Source organism: Bactrocera tryoni, chromosome 1 (genome assembly GCF_016617805.1).
Source record: "Bactrocera tryoni isolate S06 chromosome 1, CSIRO_BtryS06_freeze2, whole genome shotgun sequence".
In the NCBI taxonomy this organism is placed as follows: Eukaryota; Metazoa; Arthropoda; class Insecta; order Diptera; family Tephritidae; genus Bactrocera; species Bactrocera tryoni.
In genome coordinates, this window is record NC_052499.1 from 75,055,120 (window position 1) to 75,076,181 (window position 21,062).

The window sequence follows — 21,062 nt, forward strand, 5'->3', positions numbered from 1 at the left end:
AGCAGTTGTAAATTTTTTGGTAAAAAACATAGTGATCAGTCTTTATATAATAAAGTACCGTATTATGCTAGGCAAATTAGTTACTTATAAACCGTATGAAGTATCATATCACTATTATTGTGACTGTAACTGCATACCCCTTGAAGCAATGGGCGTAAAGCAAAACTAAATTCTACATTGAGAATTAGTCTAAACTAATTTACAACTAATAGTTTTTATATACAGTTTTCAAAGTTTTTTCTATCTTATACTTTAGTTGACTCCAAAAACAAAAAAAAAAACTGTTTAAGTTACTACTAACAATGAAATATCCCTCCCGTTATCCTTTTTGCGTAGTTTGTTTTGTTTGTCTAATCCCCAACCATTTCTCACTCACCGTTATTTTTATAACCAGCTTTTGCAAATAGCTTTTAACCCATAAAAATCAAGCATTTACTCATTATTTTCATTTTAAATTTTCATTAAATAATTATTTTAATTACATTTAAAAAAATTATAAGCAATTGAGATGTTTTTGTAATCGGTGTGTGTTAATGCGTGTCCAAGAAATCATTAGTACTACTGCATAATTTGTATTATCAAAATTAATGTTGCACTTTTTCCATTACATTTCCATAGTCTTTCAAAAATTTTCTAAATTAATCAGCAATTATATAATAAATGTTGGTTTATTGTTGTTTTTTCTCATCTTCTATGTGTGTACTACTTTGTGTTCCGTTAAAGAAACTGCATGTTTTTGTTGTTATTTACTATAACTACTACTGTTTGTTGTAACCTTTTGCATAAATTTGTTTTTATTCCATTTTTTTTATAAAACAATATACTAAAAAATTTATAACCAGTTTTTTGTAAATGTTTTATGCAATTCAAATTCAAATTTAAAAACTAAAAATAATAGCAAACTAAATATTTTGACTTCAATGTTTAGTAATTTTAGTGATACATTTCTTTTCTACTATCTTAAATGTTGCAAATGCCACAACGTTTACCGACTCTTAAGCACCCTGTATAGTATATGACGTTATAACAGCGGTAAGTAATAGCACTGGCAGTACGATATACTAGCACTAACGTACGCTTATTCAAGCAAGCCGAAACGATTCACAAGAAACGAAAACCTTATTTCAAAAAATCAAAAAAAAAAAAATTTTTAATTAAAAAAAAATTTAAAAAAATTAAAGAAAAAATTAAAAAAAAATCGGCATCTAACCAAATGCGAAGAAATTTCTCAAAAAAATGGAATAAAAACAAAAAAACCTACAACAATATTATCATATGTTATAACTAAATTATCAAAAGTTAGCAAAAATTGCAGCAATTAATAAATCCCTAACACGCAAATTTAATATGACCCCCATTTGTACCCTTTGCGCCCCACAACCCCAAAAAGACTTTGCTTCCAAATAAAAATTTTGTATGCGAAAAGCGTTCCTGAGCAAACACAGCGAGGTCTGTCTGCAATCGGTTGTAAACGTCTTGACCAACACCCTGTATCCCATGCATAACATACCGTAAGCTATGCTCGGCCATAAAATATGAAGGCTACTCTCTCACACCGCTCAGTACACACACTTATTTTTTGTAGCTATAGCGAACTATAGCTTTTATGAAATTTTTTTTTTTTTAGTTTGGAGTAATTATATTTATATATATTTTTCCTTAAAATTCTTAGTAGTTAGTTTTACATTTTAATTTCTAAATAAAAATTTACGTTTTCGTTAAAGTGGTAATAAAGCAAAATTTTATAGCGTGGCCTCTCTCACTGCCATATGTTGTATTAGGTTTCATAACATATTTGAGGTTATGAAGACATTTTTTTGTTTAACGAAATTTTAGTTGGTACTCACTACCAGAGTTAGCTCTACTTTACTCTACTTAAGATTTTTGACTACAAATATTTCGAAGTTATGAGTTCTAGGTGAAAAATGCGTTTAAGTTATTTGAAAAAAAATCGTGGATTGCTGCTATACTAGTTAAAGACTTTTAGGTATAATAATAAATTTTACTTTCTGCCAAATTGAAAAATCCGCCAATTCCACGATTTTACCAGATCGTATGAAAGGAGTAGGCAGAAATATTTTTGGAATACAATTTTCGAAACTAAAATAAATGATGTTCCTGCGAAGGGTTGCAAATTTATTTTGGGAGAAGAATCTTAGCACAGAATGTAGTACGATTTTTTCCCTATCAAGTAATACAAAAAATAACGGAGTGATCCAAATACAACTAATTTTTTTTGTACACGGTAGATTGGTTTAAGAAAAAAAAACGGTGTTAAAAATAACATTCTTACAAATTTCTGATATTTACAAATTGCTCTGACCGGTAAACTTGCTTATATCCCAAAAAAAGAAAATACCTACAAACTTTTGATTAAAAAAAAATAAATCCAACAATTAAAATTTAAGCCCAAAAAAAAATTTTAATGAAATAAAATTCTAAAAAAAATTAATTTTATTATTAACTTGTTGTTGCATATAAAGAGGCTAACGCTATAGAATTAAGCTGCATTACCCACAATATATATACATACATATGTACATACATGCAAATGTACATATGGTAAGCAAATTTATTACCAAAAATTTACATCTTCTAAATTGTTGAAAATTTAATTTAAAAAAATTAATATTTTTGTTTAATCTAATTTGTTGTTTTGTAATTTTCGAACATTTGGTCAACATTTCTTAATAATTTTTAGAAGAAAAAGTTGAAAGAAGCACGAAAAGAATACCACAGCAAAATTTTTCCCAATTTATAGATTATGATTACGACTTTTATGGTTATTCGGATTATCGTGGCGGCTACAATGAATCCTATTATGACGATTTTTATCGCACCTATGATGGAGAGTACTTCTTTGATTATCCACCGAGCGGTGTGACACCATTGCCAACTGGTGGACCCGCTGGTGGACTGCAGAGAACGGCCAGAAATAATGTGGTGGGTCTTACATTCTTCTACTACTACTACTTACTACTACTACTACTACTACTTACTACTATTAATACATACTGTTCCCACTACTATCATACAACACCACCCCCCTACACTATACAATTCCCGCAGCTCCAAAACCTGCCATCAACGCAGATTGGCTTACACTTTGAAAAATATGTTTTTGGAAACATTTGACTTTTCGAAATTTACATTTTGTGCCTACATTTTCAAGTGTGTGTTGCAGCTCAAAACAAAATTGAAATATCTTAACTTTCATATCTAAAATTAGTGGTGAACAATTTATTTATCTTTCTTTTCGAAATTGTTGTAGATGCGCTCGTAGTATTTTGAAATTTAAATAACTTTTGCTTTTATTTGAACAAAATTTAATATTTTTTGATTTTTTCTTTTCATGCTTTTTATTTATTTATATATGCTTTGTTGATTTTTGGAATATACAAAATTTTACTTTTGGACAAAATTTAAAACTAAAAGTCAAAGTACACACAAAAGGATAGAAATAAATACATTATCTTACACGTACACATGCTTACCATAATCAACACTGTGTACAACAACTGCAACGACAATGCGAAGACAACATCACAAATTTCAAAATCGCCGCTACCAGACATCAAAATTTTGGCCTCACTCATGCTTTCAGGAATACTTTTTCTCTAAACCCTAACTCTAGTATTAGTTCTTATCTAAATCCTTATAATAGCTACATAAGTACAAAAACATTTGCCGTAACCGTCCAGTGAGTGTTAACCGTTATGTACACCCACCCGCATTTAGCAAAGTAAGAAACGTAAAGAAACCACCATATCTAGATACAAATTCATCCGATACTAGCAAAAACTAAAATATACCGTTTTTTACATTTTTCGTTCAAAACCTCACTGCATTTTCTTAACAACAACAAACCAATTCAACACTTTTCATTTGCACATGCTTTTACTAAATATTTCGTTTTGATTTTTTTTTTAATTTTTACTTAAATCGCTTATTGTGTTCATTAATTTAGAATTATTTTTATTTTTAATGCTGATTTGCTTCATTAATTTACTCGCGTGACATTTCTATGCTTAGTTGTGGAGCTGTTGGCTTTGGTACAAATAGCAACAAAATTATATATGTACATATGTACATATATATAATATATGGAAACTCATATTAAATATTAGACTATTTTTTGCCAACAATTATAGCACAATTAAGCATAGTAAATTCAATTTGTTTTAAGTTTCTTAAGCTTTATTTAAAATAATTGAGCTGAATGAAGTGTGCTATTAAAAATTTGTACTTGCAAAATTTGAATATTGGGTTGAAAACCTTAGGTCGACCTAAGATACCAATTTAAACGGTCCAAAGCGCTTAGTTTCAAGTTATTTATAAAAAAACATAATTTATTGCTTAGGCGACTTAATTAAGTCTTTAACGATTTTTTTCCTGAGATCGTAAGCCTAAAGTCAGCGTAGGTCTCCGGGGTCGGTAAATATATTTCTCTCATTTTGACTCGAATGCAAACCCCCATGATTTTTAAGATATCAATTGATTAAATATTTACGGAATACTGAAGTGTCACTTTTTGTTAAAATTATGAATATTTTGAGAATTTTTCTTTAATTCACTATACATATATTCACAAAGAATATTTTTATCCAATGAATATGGAATTTAAAATCCCCACATTTGCGATTATCCAATTCTCTGGTCAATCAGTAAAGAATTGAACCACATCTATTTCCAATTTATAGATAACGTTATAGCTCATTTCTAAGACCAAACTTAAACTGAGTAACTTTCAAAGCGTATTTTTCGAAAATGCAAAGATTACACCTAATTCCTTTAGTATCAAAATAATTTAAGTCGAATTTCCTAATTTAGTGAACTGGTATAGACTTGGCTTTGGAATTTTCAATTAATGAGTTTATAAATTAAAATTTTTCACAAAAAAAGATTTTTTAGGAAAATTTGGTTTTTTGAAAACTATTTTATATAACTAATTAAAAAAATTGCTTTGTAAATTAAATTTTCAGCACAAAAAATATTTATTACACAATTTTTTTTTTTTAATTTTTGAAAAAACAATTCATACTAAATCCAAATCCAGATTTTGAATTTTTACTTAACTCACTATAAAGCATTATACAGCTTTCTCTACATTTGACACATGTAGTTACGATTTTTTCAACTTTTACTTATGCAACTTTGGTGCTTGTCAAACTCATAAACCCATACCTCATCGGCAGTTATAATGCACTACATGAATGTGGGATCGAAATTCACACGATCAAGCATGTCCAAAGAGACCCGTCAAGCAAGTATGCGTTTCATACCCAAAATATCCACCAAAATCATACGAACGGACTCGCGAGAGAGCTCTCTTGCCGACTCTCTAACACTTGCCTGATTTTCAAGCATCATATCCGTTACTTTTTCTTTGTTTTTTGTTTCTTTCGATTGATCTGTTTATCAGGTTGTCCAGAATGAGGCATATCTTTAACGATCTCTCAACCGTTTTTTTTTTTGTCACAGTGTCACGTTCTCCACTCAACATTCAAGTTTTGCAGCTCACACAGTGCAAACAAATATGTTTTAAATTTGCTTTATATGCTTTTTGTTAATTAATTTCATTATTTATTATATTAGATAAGTGCTCACTGCCGCCTACTAACCTAAGCAAACTAACCATAAGCTTATTTATTTCATTTAAAAATCGACAATAATATTGGTATAAGTTAAAAAACCAACAAATTTTGTATGTAATATGGCCTCGTAAATCGCTTAAATATTTTATACCAAAATAATTTCTTTACTTCGAATTTTACAATTCAGCATTGTTATAAAATTTGATTTCAAATTTAGATTTCCAAAACCAAATGTGTCAATCGCAAACTCGAAAAAATTTGTTTTGATCAAAAATTAAAATAATTCATACATATTTAAATTAAAGCAAAGAATTATTAATTTTTATAAAGCCTGCATTTAACCGTGCACCTTATCAACTACATACATACATATGTACGTGTGCAAGTTAAATGCAGGCGTGCAAAAAGTGCAAAAAATGGGGAAATTATGTTTTACGTAAGTTCTATTCATGCATATACTACATACATACAGACATTTATTTCAAATATATGTTATATATTTTTATGCCTATGTATATATATACTTAAGTATTTCATATTTTGTTAGTGTTTTAGTGACTTAAACGTCGCTAGTCCAAAAAGTCTACGAAATTTAAGTGAATTATACAGTTATATAGTGTGCAAAAAGAAACAAAAATTTAAAATTTATATAAATATCTGGCAATACTACATTTAGAGACTTTTGACATTACATATAACAGTTTTTTCCAAGTACAAATTGTGTCGCTTTGAATTTGGAATTATTAAGTTTAAGCTTTTATACTTTTCACAAGTTTTTTATGAAGACATTAATTTTTATTATAATTATTCATATTAATTGATTTTTAAACATGAAAATCTAACGCGTTAATTTCGATTTTTTCTTTTCTTTCTTTTTCTTTTTTATGTTTCGGTAAATACCAAATATATCATCTTAAAAAAATTATATATATATGTTCGTCAAATCACAAATACCAAATACAAAACAAAACTTACCAATTCACAACAACAAATCTGAATGAAAAAAAAAATTGCAAAAATGCTCTCACAACAAATGCGAAATTTCAAAACTGCAACCACAACCATTTGTTCTAAAATGAAACCATTTCGAAATCACCTGTTATCTTTCGCAAACAAAAACCAAACAAAAAAACAAAAAACCTCTTTTATACTATCTTTTTCCAAACTTACTAAATGAATGAATATTCTACTTTTTTTAACATTGAACCGAATTCAAATATGTGCCGGAAAAAATTATGAAAACCCCTCCAAAAAAAATGAAAAATTAAAATTTGAACCATACACCGGAAATCAAAAATCGTATGTTTATCGAAAACCTATTTTACTAAAATCGTATACCGTTACTATACTACCATTGCATTATTGTCTAAAACAAAAACCATTAATTGTATTGTTAAATTTGGCTACCACCTTTGGCGATTCATGTATATGAATTTATATATAAACAACACGTACATATATATTGTGTACATAATGTATTATACATTTATACATAATGTTTGTGCGAACGAATTGACAACGGCGCTCTGCACTTGCCGAAAACAATGCGGACAAAACGCAAACTAATCTCGTCCAAAAACCAACCAACCAACTGAACTACCAACCAACCGACCAATCAACCAACGAATTCGATATAACTCTATTGAAACATACGAAATTTGTGCAAATCCGAATACCAAATAACCAACTTTTACACATACACACACACACACATATACATATGAACACACAATCATACGCTACTCACACACATACAATTTATATATATATACACACATAACTGAAACAATTGAAAACCACCACAACAACAACAACGACAACTACAACACCACCAACAACCACAACAACCACAACAAAAAATCACAACTATAACAACAACAACAACAGGGGGTTGGTCGTGGACGTGGAATCACGGCCACGCGTGGCCGAGCCGTTGGGCTCCGTGGCAACATCAGCCGTCAGGGGGCCCCTCAAGCGGCGGCGGCGGTGGTGGCGGCGGCGGCGGTGGCAGTTCAGCGGGGGGCCACCGCTCAGGGGGCTCAGGCAGCAACCGGGGGGGTCCGTGGGGTGGGACAAATGCGTCCCAACGCTCGTGGCACCCAGCACGCCAAGCCGCTACAAAATTTACCAGGTGAGAAATTCATTTCAACCAAATTTATTACAAGAAAAAAGTAAAAAAAAAATACCACAACAACAAGAACAACAAATAACAGTGCATCAAAACAACATTGAAAATACCATAAAGAGTATAAATAATAAAAAAAATAAATAAATTTAAAAAAATACAAAAACAAATCCATAATAATTATGATTGTAAAGCAACAATTAAAACAAAACAACAACAACAAGTACAGCAGCAACAATCACAGCAGAGTCAGTGTGTGTGTGTAAGCTTAATTTACAACATAACAGTATCAGTAATGGCGCAAAAACAAAAACTAAAGCAAAAACAATATGAATTAATCAAAGGAACAGCATTTGTTTAAAGTGGCTAATACACACCTACAACATATAATTAGCATTAGTAATTACAACACATTTTTATATTACCAACACACACACATACACATACATATATACTCGTACATACACACATGCTTACACACTTGCAAGCAAAAAGTCACAGAGTTGTATTTTGTAAGAGATTTCAATAAAATTGCATATGTGTGCGTCAACGAATTGCCTACACAGCCTACGCACACATACACACATATACTATATACACGCATACATCGATGTATTTGATGCCAGAACAATGTAGGAAGAAAGAAGTCAAGTTGGTTGTATTGCATACAGCTGAACTGTGTACTGTTATTTACTGTGTTAGCGAAAGTTCCCTTAGAAGTGTGCTACGATTACTACTTTTAAGTACTTTTTATTATACGAGTAATCATACAGATGTAATGTTGTTATTGTGCTAGCGGAATATATACTTTTCTACGATTTTTTTACTGCATACATGCATACGTACTAGTAACACTTACTCTATTGTTAATTAATTAGTTTAAACAAAAAAACAAAAACAAAACCAAGTTTACTGTTATCATAATTATTGCTAAACATATATATACATACATATATTGTAACTGTTTCTTGTAATTAAGTTAAACAATAGTTGCTAAATACAAGTTTGATATCATTTTCTTCTTTCTTGAATATTTTCACACAAATACGTTTTACAATTTCGCTACCAATAGTTTTTGAAATTCGTATCCTTTAACTTAAATTTTACATATTTTTTATATTTTAAATTAAATAATTAGTTTTCCTCGTGTGCACACGCACCGACACACAACCCCTTGCTCTTTGATATGACTCGCTCTTAAGTTTCAATACTTCAAAAATACCCACATACATATGTATGCTGTATGATTTGTGTCAATCTATATATTTTCTCTCTCTTCTCACTCTCTGTCTATCTCTCTCTTGTTGTCAAAGTAATTTTTAGTAATGTGAATTATTATATTAATATAGTTGAAATTTTATTCATTATATAATCTGCAAATTGTAATTATTTTATGCATAATTTTAGTACTTTACATTAAATAATTAATTAATTTCTTGATAGTCGTTTACTGATGTATGGATAATTTGTTGTTCTAATAATAACACACAATTAATTTTTAAATAAGTAAATAAAATATTGTATTTTGTTCGCATTTTGTAAGAAAGAAAAAACATTTAAATAAATATGAGACTTGCGCTCTCGCACTCAAACTACTACTTGTGTGCTCTCTTTCTCGTAGTCCTACTATGAAATATCTACTTTGCTTGTTTTTTTTGTAATTTTTTTTTGTGGTATGTCAGAAATGGTTTGTAGAAAATTGCGCCATTTTTCTTTTGCTGTTTGTTTCTCTATTTCACTTTCTCTTAGTTTAAAAAGCGCGTTTTTTTACTACGACAGACGATTTCATTAGATTGCCGGTTGGGTTCGGCGCAAAATTTGTGCGTTCTTTTGCACTTTTGTGTGCATGATGCGACCGTTTCTGCACGTCATTACACTGCATTCGAAAAGTACAGCTACACGAGCGTAGTTTTCTTCGCAAAATTGCATATGTTTGTGTGTGCCGCTTGAGCTGCGATTAAGCTTTTTGTATCTACTACTTTTTTAGCGTACTCCATATCTCTCTTTCTCTATCTCTCTCTCTATGTCATATAAATATTTCATATATTTTTATGCCCTGCATGCAGTTTGCGACTTTAGACATGTATGTATGTACATAAATGTATTCGACACATTCGTAATGGCCACTTTCGTAATGCTCGTCGTTAGTGTGAAAAAAAATCCCATACATATAGTACATATGTATGTACGTAGCTTGGCTGTTGTTTGTATGTAAATGCATTTTTGTGTGTCTGCATTTTTGGCAGCTTTGCAAGGAAGGCGCATAAGCAAAAACTACAATTACTCGGCGACCCAACCACGGCACATTCATTTCTAAAAACAACATACACACCCTGTATGTTCCTAATTTACTTATACTTGTTGTTTTTTTGTTTCTCTTCATACACTCTTCATTTTTTATTTGGTGAAAAAGGCAGTAATGAATCGATTAGTATTTAATAATCAGAAATAAAGCTATATTGCTAAAAAATATGCCACACACACACATACTTTTGGATGTATGTGTAATGTTATCCATGTTTTCTAATCTGTAGCGCTGAGCACATTTTCTTTTGGCCGGCGTTCTTAACGGTTATTTAATTTAAATTACTTAAAATGTACTCGCATATGTTATGTGTACATATTTTTTAGTTATATAGTCTTCTTATGCATATAAGTTCAAAATTCAATATTATATATAACAAATCGTCAGCTAAAATGCAAAACAACGTATCATCAAGAAAATCGTAATTGAGTTTTTTATTGCTTACGATTCACTACACCATATTACATAGGTGTAGCAATAAATTTTCAGCTTCCGCTGTCAGACATAACCAATATATATCCAATATATAACCATTTTATAATCAAAACTCAATTTTTGTTTCATGTGAGTGGTTTCTATTATATCATTTTTCCTTCGCCTGTCAACTTAAGAAAAGTGATGCTACGTTGTCTTACATTTTATGTGACGATATATGTATGTATATTATTTCCATGCACGGTTACATGCGAAAATGAAATCGGTTTTCAAAAGTATGAACAAAAAATAAATATATAAATTAAAACTCATTCGAAACAATCAAAAGAACGAACATCAATCAAGCAAAAACACAGCCACCCGGCATACAGTTATAACGGTTATTTGTTATCAAAAAAAATCCTAAGACAAACGGCATTTCATATATGAGTAATATATGCAAAAGCGTTAAGCCCGAAAAATTCAAACCAAACACCGTACAAAATTCCTCTTTCTCCAATTGACGTGTATATATAATTTTTTTAAGATTCGATATTTGTTTTGTATTGATTCGAAATATTTTTTGACATGCAAACATACATACTACTAACATTACACAAAATAATTACATTACAGTTAGGCAAAAAACAAAATTGACTTTGTTGTAAACGGCAAACTACTTGTAGTTTGTAGAAAAAAATTTGACACTGAAAAGCCGAAAGAAGTAAGTCAATGAAAACACAGTGTTATATAAGTGATAATATGAGCACAGGGTTAAAATATCATTTCCCACATATTAGCATATTCATCGTTTCAAGCTCATCGATTGTGAATTTAAATTAATTAACATTGTATTTAATTTGTATTGTAAAAGGGCCGTTGACAGAGTAGGAGTAAAGCAACACAATATAATTAAAAAAAATTAAAATACTTCCGATCTCAATATTGTCTAACAAATAACAACTGAAATGTTATTCAAGCTCAAATTCACTTCTGATGGAGATATTTTTCTTATCATAAATATAGGCTTAATGTTGCCTGCCGAGGCAGGAATAGTTTTTATTTTATAACCTCAGACAATATACGCCTTAGATACCTTTAGTTTTATAAAAAAAATGCTCTCCGAGAAAAGAAGTACATACATTAATAATTAAAATATGTATTTTCTTCATTCAAAAATATCTATTCTTTACGATTTTTCAAAATATAGACAAATTGTTGATTGTTGTTGTTAATAATATTGACTGCAATTTCCTAAAGCACGCACTAATGGCATACCATTAAGCTAAGGCTAAGCGCATATAACAACGAAAGTCGAATCAGCTATGCCAATAGAAAACAAAAGCAAAAAAGCAGATCAATAGTATAAAGGGGTTTTCAATAAGGACGCTACAAAAGTAGCCCGTTTTTGACATATCTCTTCAGTAAGGTTTGCTATTTCATCACGTAAAGATATACGATCCAACAACTGGGCGAAATTATTAAAATTTGCTACCGAAATTCGAAGTCAGTGGGCTGAACTTCAAGAGCTAAATAGATTTTTTATGGCAGTCAGGTCTACGCAATTTACAGATCGAGTTTCTTTACCTAGCAGACACTGTCAACTCGGCAGTATTTTTTTACTACAACAACAAAAGCAAATTTTTCTAATGTTAAAATAGACAATAAAAGGTAAATAATATTATGATCACATTTACGGAGAATTTTCGAAACGCCCTTTTTCCGACAACTTTACCGCATTAATAGTTACAGCAATAGAGGTTAGCAAACTAATATCGATATTAATCGAAATAAATCTATATATTTTTACATAACTACACATGTATCTATGCATAACCTTAAAATGTAACACTAAGCAACAAAAAGAAATTTTATATAAACTCAAGCACGCAAATTTAAAAAAAAACATTAATTTCGTTTTGCGATTACACAAAGTTGAATATAAAAAACAAACTTTGAAAAATCTAATATAAATAAATTAATAAAAAAATGTCTTGCAAATTTCGAAAGCTAAAGAAATCACCTTTCGATTTGCGTGTTTCAATCAATTAATGCAAATAATTAGTAAATAAATATAAAACTGTGTGTTTGATTTAATCTTCATTAAACTATATTTATAAGCTCACAATTCTAATGTCAAATATTCATGCCACACTCAGTTTTCACACTGCTAACAATTGTTACTTAAAAAAAAAAATCACATACTTTAACAAAACAAAAATGCAACACTGCTACCATTAATACCTCTACCACAATCCTCTTCGCTACACAATTTTCAGAAACAGAATTTATTAAATAATGCTCGTTTATGTTTTAGTTCAAGAATTATCTTAAGCAATTATGTTTGTGCATATTCTCATACATACATTTAATATATAATATTTTATAATGTATGTATTCATCTTATTATGCGCGCAAATCAACATACATACATACATACTACTATGGAAATAATTGAATTGAAATATGAGAAAATACTAATCGATTCGTTATTTTGCATTAAGCTTTAGTTTATATGTATATAAATTATAGACATACATACATACATACATACATAGCATATGTGTATAAGTAGTTGATGTACGAATTTAGAGCTCAAACAATCTCATACATACACACACATTCATATAGTATTGTAAATACATATATATTTGGATTATTATTTCAATTGCATCTTTATCTTTATCATTAGCAGTTAGTATTTTTGTTGTTGTAATTGCATTAAGTTTGTTTAAGGTAGTAATATATGATATCTGTGCTCTGTGCTTCTCATAAGTGTTTTATCTTAGAATTCGAACAGTGTTTTGCTGCACTTTGTTGTAGATTCTTTTGACTGAAATAAATTAAAGTTTCTAATAATTTTTGTGGGCTCAAGACGTCAAGACGTCATTATATCATGCTATGAAGTGTGAATGTTTTTTTGATAACTAGCCTAAAGGTCGAAGCGATTTTGACCAGATTTTTGATAATGCTCCCTACATTTCATAGTTTCGCTGACCTTGCTTACTGTTAGTTGTTGATAAATTTTTTTGGAAATCCACTAACATTTTTTGATATTTTTGCAATTGTTTTAAGAATTTTCGACTTTGAAAGATCTTGTTCTCCTGTTAGAGATATATTCAAAAGTTCAATTTTTGCCAACTTTGCACAAAATAAAAAATCTTTCCAATATTGTTTATATTAGGGGTATTCAACTTTTAATTCATATTAGATTAATTACTCGAGGTTAATTTATGAACTTGTGCTAAAATTGTTCAAATCAGTTGTTTTGGAATTTCGAATGAACGAATTTTTTAGTTTTTATATTTGTATTTTTATGCTCTTGCAAGGAGTTGCTACAGAGTGTAATAGTTTTGTTCACGTTAGGTTGTACGTATCACCTCAATGTAAGCGAGATAGTTATAGGGTTATACATATATACATATATAATTGTCTGCCTGTCCGTCCACGCAAACTGCAACTTGACTAAATATTGAGATATCTTGATAAAACTTGGTAAGTGATACAAAAAAAAATCGAGTTCGTAGATAGGCGTAATCGGACTACAGCCACGCCCACAAAACGCCATTAACCAAAAACCTATATTGTCAATACTAAGCACTCAATTAAGATATAGAACTCTAATTTGGCACATTGGGATGGAAATTTAAAAAAATAGGCGTGGCCCCGCCCCCTAATAGATTTAATATACCTACATATCTTCTAAACTACAAATGGTTAAACAAAGATTTTTGAATTTCCAATATGTGAGTTACTTAGCTTTTTCTTACTTGTTTAAGCATCGTTTGAGCAATTTAGTTTTCAAGGTCCATTATATGGGCTATACATATGTACATATATACTTGATTGTCATTAGTATCTACTGTCAAGTTTACAAAAATAAAGCATATTTGGAGTTCCTTCTTTTAGAACCTCATTTCTTGAATGGTTTCTAAAGAAAATAAGTGTCATTAAATAGGTCTGACCCCAAATCTATTTTTCACAAAAATTATGTAATTCAAACGATATTAAAATTAATCACGGATTGAAAAAACTATGTCAACTAGTCTGTAGAATAAAAAAAATATTGCGAAATGCTAATCAAAAACTAAAAAAAAAACAAAAACTATATAAAATATATTTGTGTAAATTACTATAGCATTTTACTTGAAAGAAATTTAACTACCTAAAACCATAACCTAAAAAATATACTTCATTTATTCAAAACATATTTGTAGAAGTTTTGTTTTCCAGACACAGTAGCTGAGTTTACTGTTATTTAGCGCTATTTTGTGCTTGTTTTTTAGTATTATGTTCAACTCTGCATTACATTTCATTTTTCAAAGTTTCTTTCTCTTTTCTGCACCGGAAAAAACGGTGTTTTCTTAGCATCCATCGGAGTACATGCGTAAAAATTTTAACATCAATAATAATTACCGTCTACAAGTGAAATGAATTTATTTGCAAAATTGCTAAACAATAACAAAAAATATAGAACTTCTACAAGTAATCAGTACCAAATCAAACGCATGAATGAACAAAAATACCAGTGCAAGGAATTAAAATATTCAAATGTACGCAAAATTGAAATTTGACATTTATTAGCAAGAAACTTCAATCAAACGATTTTTGCACACAAATTAAATTTCAAATACAAACGAAATTCAAAGAAAAAGCAAACGCTGACATCCGTTAAAAACCACAGGGAATGAACTTCAATCAAAATCTAATTACGTGCTTGCACTTTTGTTGCATAAATATTTCAAGTAATGATTACAAAACAAGAAACAAAGGAAGTCCAACCACAAACCAAATGAGCGCCACTTTTCCATATATACTTTTGCTTCGAGAAAGTATTCAAGAAGCATCCTCACTCCAAGCGAATTTCTTACCTCAACAACTATCGACGTTGCCAACATTCTTTACATTTCTCTCGCTCTACTACTACCGCTAACTATCTATGTATCTCTATTATTCAATTAGCTATCATCTATGTATATCTGCACTTGATTGATTTATCTAGATATGGTATGCATATATAATTTTAATATGTATGTGTAATAATATACTCATATAATTATTTGTATTTTGTTTTTGTCATTTACTATGTTCGTTGATTGTTTTTTTTTTTTGAATACTCGTACCTCACATATTGTAAATTTTCTATCATATTGTTTCCTTTTGACGAGAGAAAAACAAAAAACCATTTTGTATAATGAAAAAAATTTGTCAAATTCTGGAAATAAATTTCATCTTGTGTAATGATACAATATTAAAATACAATGAAGGTATTTTTTTATTTAATTACTTTTATTTTAATGTTTTACTCCGCTTGCCCAAAACCGCTTACCAGATTACATCGAAACCATATATACAATATATTTTCATTCCCATACAGGTTGCCTCCGTTGATTTAGTGCCCCATTTGTATTTATTTTTTGTTATTGGTTGTAATTATTTTTAAATACCCCACTGTAATGTATGTATATTTTATGTACCTAATTATTATTATTTTTTTTCTCAATTGGGAATATGAATATTGCAAGAAATTACAATAAGTAAGGCAAGCCGATTTATGAATGGAAATGAAAAGAGACACAGAAAACTATTTTTAGAAAAAATATTTTCCAAGAAAAAAAATAAATTATATCTCGACGTTTTTCACTGTCAAATTTAAAGTTAGACCTAGCTTGGCATAGATTGCTTACGAATTTCCACTCATAAAATAAACAAAACTAAAAGAAATAATCGAAGTTTGTATGGAAGCAGCTTTTAAAATACCGAAAAATTTTGTCAAGATGCATTGAGCAGGTCAAAAATAAAGTTTCGAATTGTTCATATAACACTCTTAACAAATTTTTATAAACATAAAATAATACCATTTACTTTTCTCTTTTCTCTTTGAATAAAAAAACACACACACTCTCACAAAAAACAAAACAAAAAAAATATATTTCGACGATAAAAAAATCCACAAACTCTACACAACAATATGGCAACCTCGAATTTTCGCAATTGTGTGCAATTGTACGCACACACATACACATGCTCATCCGACCTTTGACGAGTGCAGTAGTCGGTAAACGTAAATTCGATGGAGGTCACCAAAATCCTGCAGATATAAAGCGACGTTACCCGAGCGGTTTAATCGGAAATGGCAGTTGGGGCAGTATACCGTTACCACAACAACCACTGGGCACCAATGGCGAGCAATGGTACACAGATACATTTCCAAATTGGGCTTAAATAATTATAATAATATTACAAAAACAAAAAACACAAACTACAACAACAAGCGCATATTACAATAATAAAAACACCTACAACAATAAATTGAAAACCACAACATCCAGTAGCAGTCATTACAGAAGCGATTACATTAGCAATAATAAACAACAACAACAAAAAATATATAATAAACAAAATAAAAACAACAATAATTACTACAACAACTCTTGACTACATATTACAAATTTTTAAGCCGTAAATACAAAAAGGTGTAAACATATGTGACAACAATAATAACAACAACAACGTAATTGAAAATTTTAAATGCATGTAAATAAAAAAGTAGCTAAGCAGTTAATCCATATAAAATGCAACAACAACAACAACAATGTTGCATAGCATACATCCATAAGGAAAATGCAACAAATTGTCAGCTCATAACTCTTGTAAGATCCCATAGATATACTGCAACAACAACAAATATGCATATGTATTTATGTATGTATGCACATATGTGTGTGTTTACTATATTTGTATGCAAAAGTGCATTAAAATATTTACTGCAAAGCAAATTAGGAAACGTAGGGTGACATTGAACCGGAGCAAATGTCTAAAGTTGCCGAAAATCTTACAAATTTCAACTTTTGAGGAAAGCAATATAACGGCAGTCAGTGCCGAGAGTCAATAAAAAGGCATAAAACAGAGCAAATGAAAAATTACATATAAATATGTAGGTAACTTTCCATATTTGTGCATATGTATGTGTGTGCAATCATTTAGAAAATACAAGAGTTGACTTTGTAACCCGAAAACAACAACAGACATACAAACACACGTTGAATAGCAGACGGTGTTATTTTAAATTAAAAAAAATAATAATAATTTATGTATACATACAACAATAAATAATTATATATAAATGAGAACAATGATTCTCCATTGCGAAAATTAGTAAAAATAAAATTTAATTAACAAAAATAATAAAAGAAATAGAAAAAGCATTGAGCTGTACACATTTAAAGATACACGTCCGTAAATTTCGCAATTAAAAAGGAAATTATGTAAAAAATGCATGTAAATGCAGAAATTTTAAAATAAAATTAGTAGTCTGATTCGGCGCTGAAGAAAACAAAATAGAAAATGAAAAACATATTTGCAAAAACAACCGGTAAACACTTTTTAACAGCTACTCTTACGTTTTTTCGCTGCTTTGCGCATTTTAATTGCATACACACGCAACAATAACAACAACAAAACTTTTAAACGCCATAAAAAAATAAAAGAAAGTGTAACGATTTGAAAAAAACGCATTTTATCATACATCACAGCTGCTGGCATGCAAATTCTCATTTCTTGTATTAAAACAATAAAGAGTGAAATAGTAAAAAATTCAAATCTTATATTCTAGAGTGCCCTGTTGTGTCGGCAAATACAGCTAACGTATCATTTTACTGTTAAAAAAGCCATTTCGACACGCACTTTTTATACACTATTATATACAAAATGCAGACAAGTATAAACAAATAGAAATATAAATTTAAACAGATAATATTTTACAGCAAGAACCTCCCAAAATATGTAAAGGACACACAAATTTGTAAATATGTTGCCGAATAATTAAAAAAAAAATTATGAAAAATTACAAAAATATATAAGTACATATATGTAAGACTAGTAAAACTTTAAATAAAGCGTCTTAAATTTGAACACAAACATATACGTCTTGAGTGTTGAATGCAAATTTGCAAAAAAAAATTTAAAAGAAAAACTAAAAATATTTACTTTGAAAATTCAAAAAGCAAAGCTTGGCGAAAAAAATGACTGACAATTGAAAATTCTTAAAAATTATACATGATTAGCAAGTATGTATGTATATGCAAACTTATACGATTATAATGGACAAAAATGAATATGATAATGCATATGTAGTAAAAGAAATTACAAAAAAAAAATACAAAAACAAAAAAACGTTTGCAATTATATGATGCAATTTAAGGAAAATAGCCGACAGCGGGTTATTTTGTGCCGAAGTGGACGGCAGCATGTGGCATTATTGTGTAATGTTGACATGTTGTGTGTAAAAAAAATATAAATATAAATTTTTAAACATAACCGAAAATACAAAAACACTAATTGTTTAAAAACATATTTTCTGTATTAAGTTTTGTAGTTGATGACGACATTTCGGCAATTTGTTTGTATATTGTATTAAAACTTTTTAATTAAATAATTTTTTATAAATTACCAAAGTTAAAATTTTCGACTTGTGCGTAAAAAAACAAATAATTTTTTTCGAAAGCATTTTTAAACTAAATTTCGCAAATTTAATTTTTATATAAACTTCAACGCTGCTGAAAATTTTCAAAAAAATTTATTTTCTTAAAAAACATGCATTATACATATGAATCTTGTTGGCTGGCAATACAAAATAAAATATTATCTTAAAGCAAAAGCGAAGAGTTAGGTTTTTTTATTTCAAAAATATAGTAATGTTAGGAAGTGTAGATAATATTTAAAAACAAATTACAATAATTCAAAAGAAAAAGGCGTAATTAAAATAAAAACTGCGTTTAGTGTGTAACGTACAGTAACAAAATGCATATAAACCAATAAACTGGGTTAAGTGAACCAACAAAATATCATAAAACACGGCAACGAACTAATTAAACATCACATTATGGTTTTATATTTATGTATTTTTAATAAAAACAAAATAAAAAAGGAAAAAAAAACAATTTCCCATAAGAAAACACCTATAAACAATGAAGACATGTAGAGCAAAAAATTAAGCTTAACGGTGAAAAGATCAGTGTCACATATTTATATAGTATAAAACAAGATAAGAAACTTTTAAAATATTACAAAAGTAAGCGAATACGTATAAAACTAGTAAAACCTTCAAAGCAACATATAATCTTATAGATACATATACATATATACATATACCTATGTATATGCATATACATTTATATGTATAAAAATTTCCCTAAATACAATTGACTAATCAATAATTAATAAAAATGCGTAATGCAAAATCGGAATTAAAATAATTCACATATACATAAAAGCAAATAAACGATTCAAGTATCCACATGCAATAAAAAACACAACTAACCTAACATAACCTAGAATTATTTATGCCCCAAGTTACATAACACACGTTTAAAGTTATTCATACATAAATGCTCTTAAATAAATAGCAAAAAGTGAAATAGTGAAGAAAATCAGAAAATCAATTGATGAACACGCACGCCACAAACACATTTCGGTAGCAGTCAACCAATAGTACAGCGTATCTAGTGTTCCATTGTTTGAAAGAAAGAGCAGTGTGGCAGAAAGAGAGAGGAGCGAAACAATTAAAAAATTATGCTGCTTCTTAAGTTAATTTTCATATTATTATGCGTAAAGTAAGAATGGAGCGCAGCGGCATAAGAGATTCAAAATTTTCAAAACCGATAAGGCTTCTTAAAATTTTCAACCGATTCAAAAATGAATAGCTTGTTAAAGTTAATAAAAAAAACAGCATGTAACAATAGTTGGTAAAATTCACAAAAAAATTCTTAAGAACAACACATTTCAAAAATGTATATCATTTGTAAAAAAAAAATATTTTTTGGCATTTTAACTTCTACTTGATAAGCGTATACAATTTCTTTTCCAAACAAACAAATAACTGTAATTTCAAATTGAACAATTTTCAAGAATCTGATAATAAATTATAGGAAATTAAACTTAAAAATAAATTCCAAAAAAAAACATTTTGCTTTTAAGCGCATCCATACTTTATGTTTTTCAAAAGCTGTAATAGAAAGAGTGAGCCTTGTAGCCTATGCAACCCTGCTGCATTTTCATGCTGTATAAGAAAAACAATTCATTGATCAAAGAGTAGAGGGGAAATTATTAAAAAAAATATATAAATATATATTTAATTCAACATAAACTTTTGCACACGTTTTTTTTAACCTTTTACCATTTTACTATTCATTTTATCTATAAAAATATATTACACACTTAAAATATATTTCCACAATATTTTTTTTCAATAAAACTTCAATAATAAGTAATAAAAAATACAAGTACGCACATACTAACTAAAGTAATGTAAACACACACCATATAAATATGCAAGTTCTTTAAAAATTTCAAAAATTCGTAATTTTACGTATACCTGCCCCAGAAAAGCCGCGTGAAAATTAAAAACAAAAATATTAACCATTACTATACTATTATCACTTTATACAAATGAGAAAGAAATAAGGAAAATTTTGGCATGTACTACAATAAAAACAAAAATATTATTGGTGACTTTAAAGCATATATATGTATGTAAAACCACTTCTACATTAAAAATAACGAATTGCAAATATTTTGTATTTTTACTATAAACTAATGTTTTATTTTATATAGTCTAACATCT

At 29.0% G+C, this 21,062-nt stretch overlaps 1 protein-coding gene across 17 annotated transcripts in view; it reads left to right on the forward strand.

Moving 5' to 3' along the window:
- The window catches only part of LOC120766367 (heterogeneous nuclear ribonucleoprotein R), a 146,714-nt gene extending 125,719 nt beyond the window's left edge, over positions 1–20,995 (forward strand). For 7 of the 17 annotated variants that reach the window (XM_040091824.1, XM_040091833.1, XM_040091801.1 and 4 more), the window contains 3 exons: positions 2,702–2,943; positions 7,482–7,725; positions 16,491–20,995. In XM_040091824.1, coding sequence (XP_039947758.1) covers positions 2,702–2,943; positions 7,482–7,725; positions 16,491–16,663 — 659 coding nt within the window. In that variant the 3' untranslated portion in view covers positions 16,664–20,995. Of the gene's footprint in view, positions 1–2,701; positions 2,944–3,435; positions 3,838–7,481; positions 7,726–14,806; positions 15,211–16,490 lie in introns of those variants that run through there. The other 10 variants (XM_040091856.1, XM_040091864.1, XM_040091873.1 and 7 more) reach the window with 6 other exon arrangements.
- The last annotated feature ends 67 nt before the right edge of the window (positions 20,996–21,062 follow it).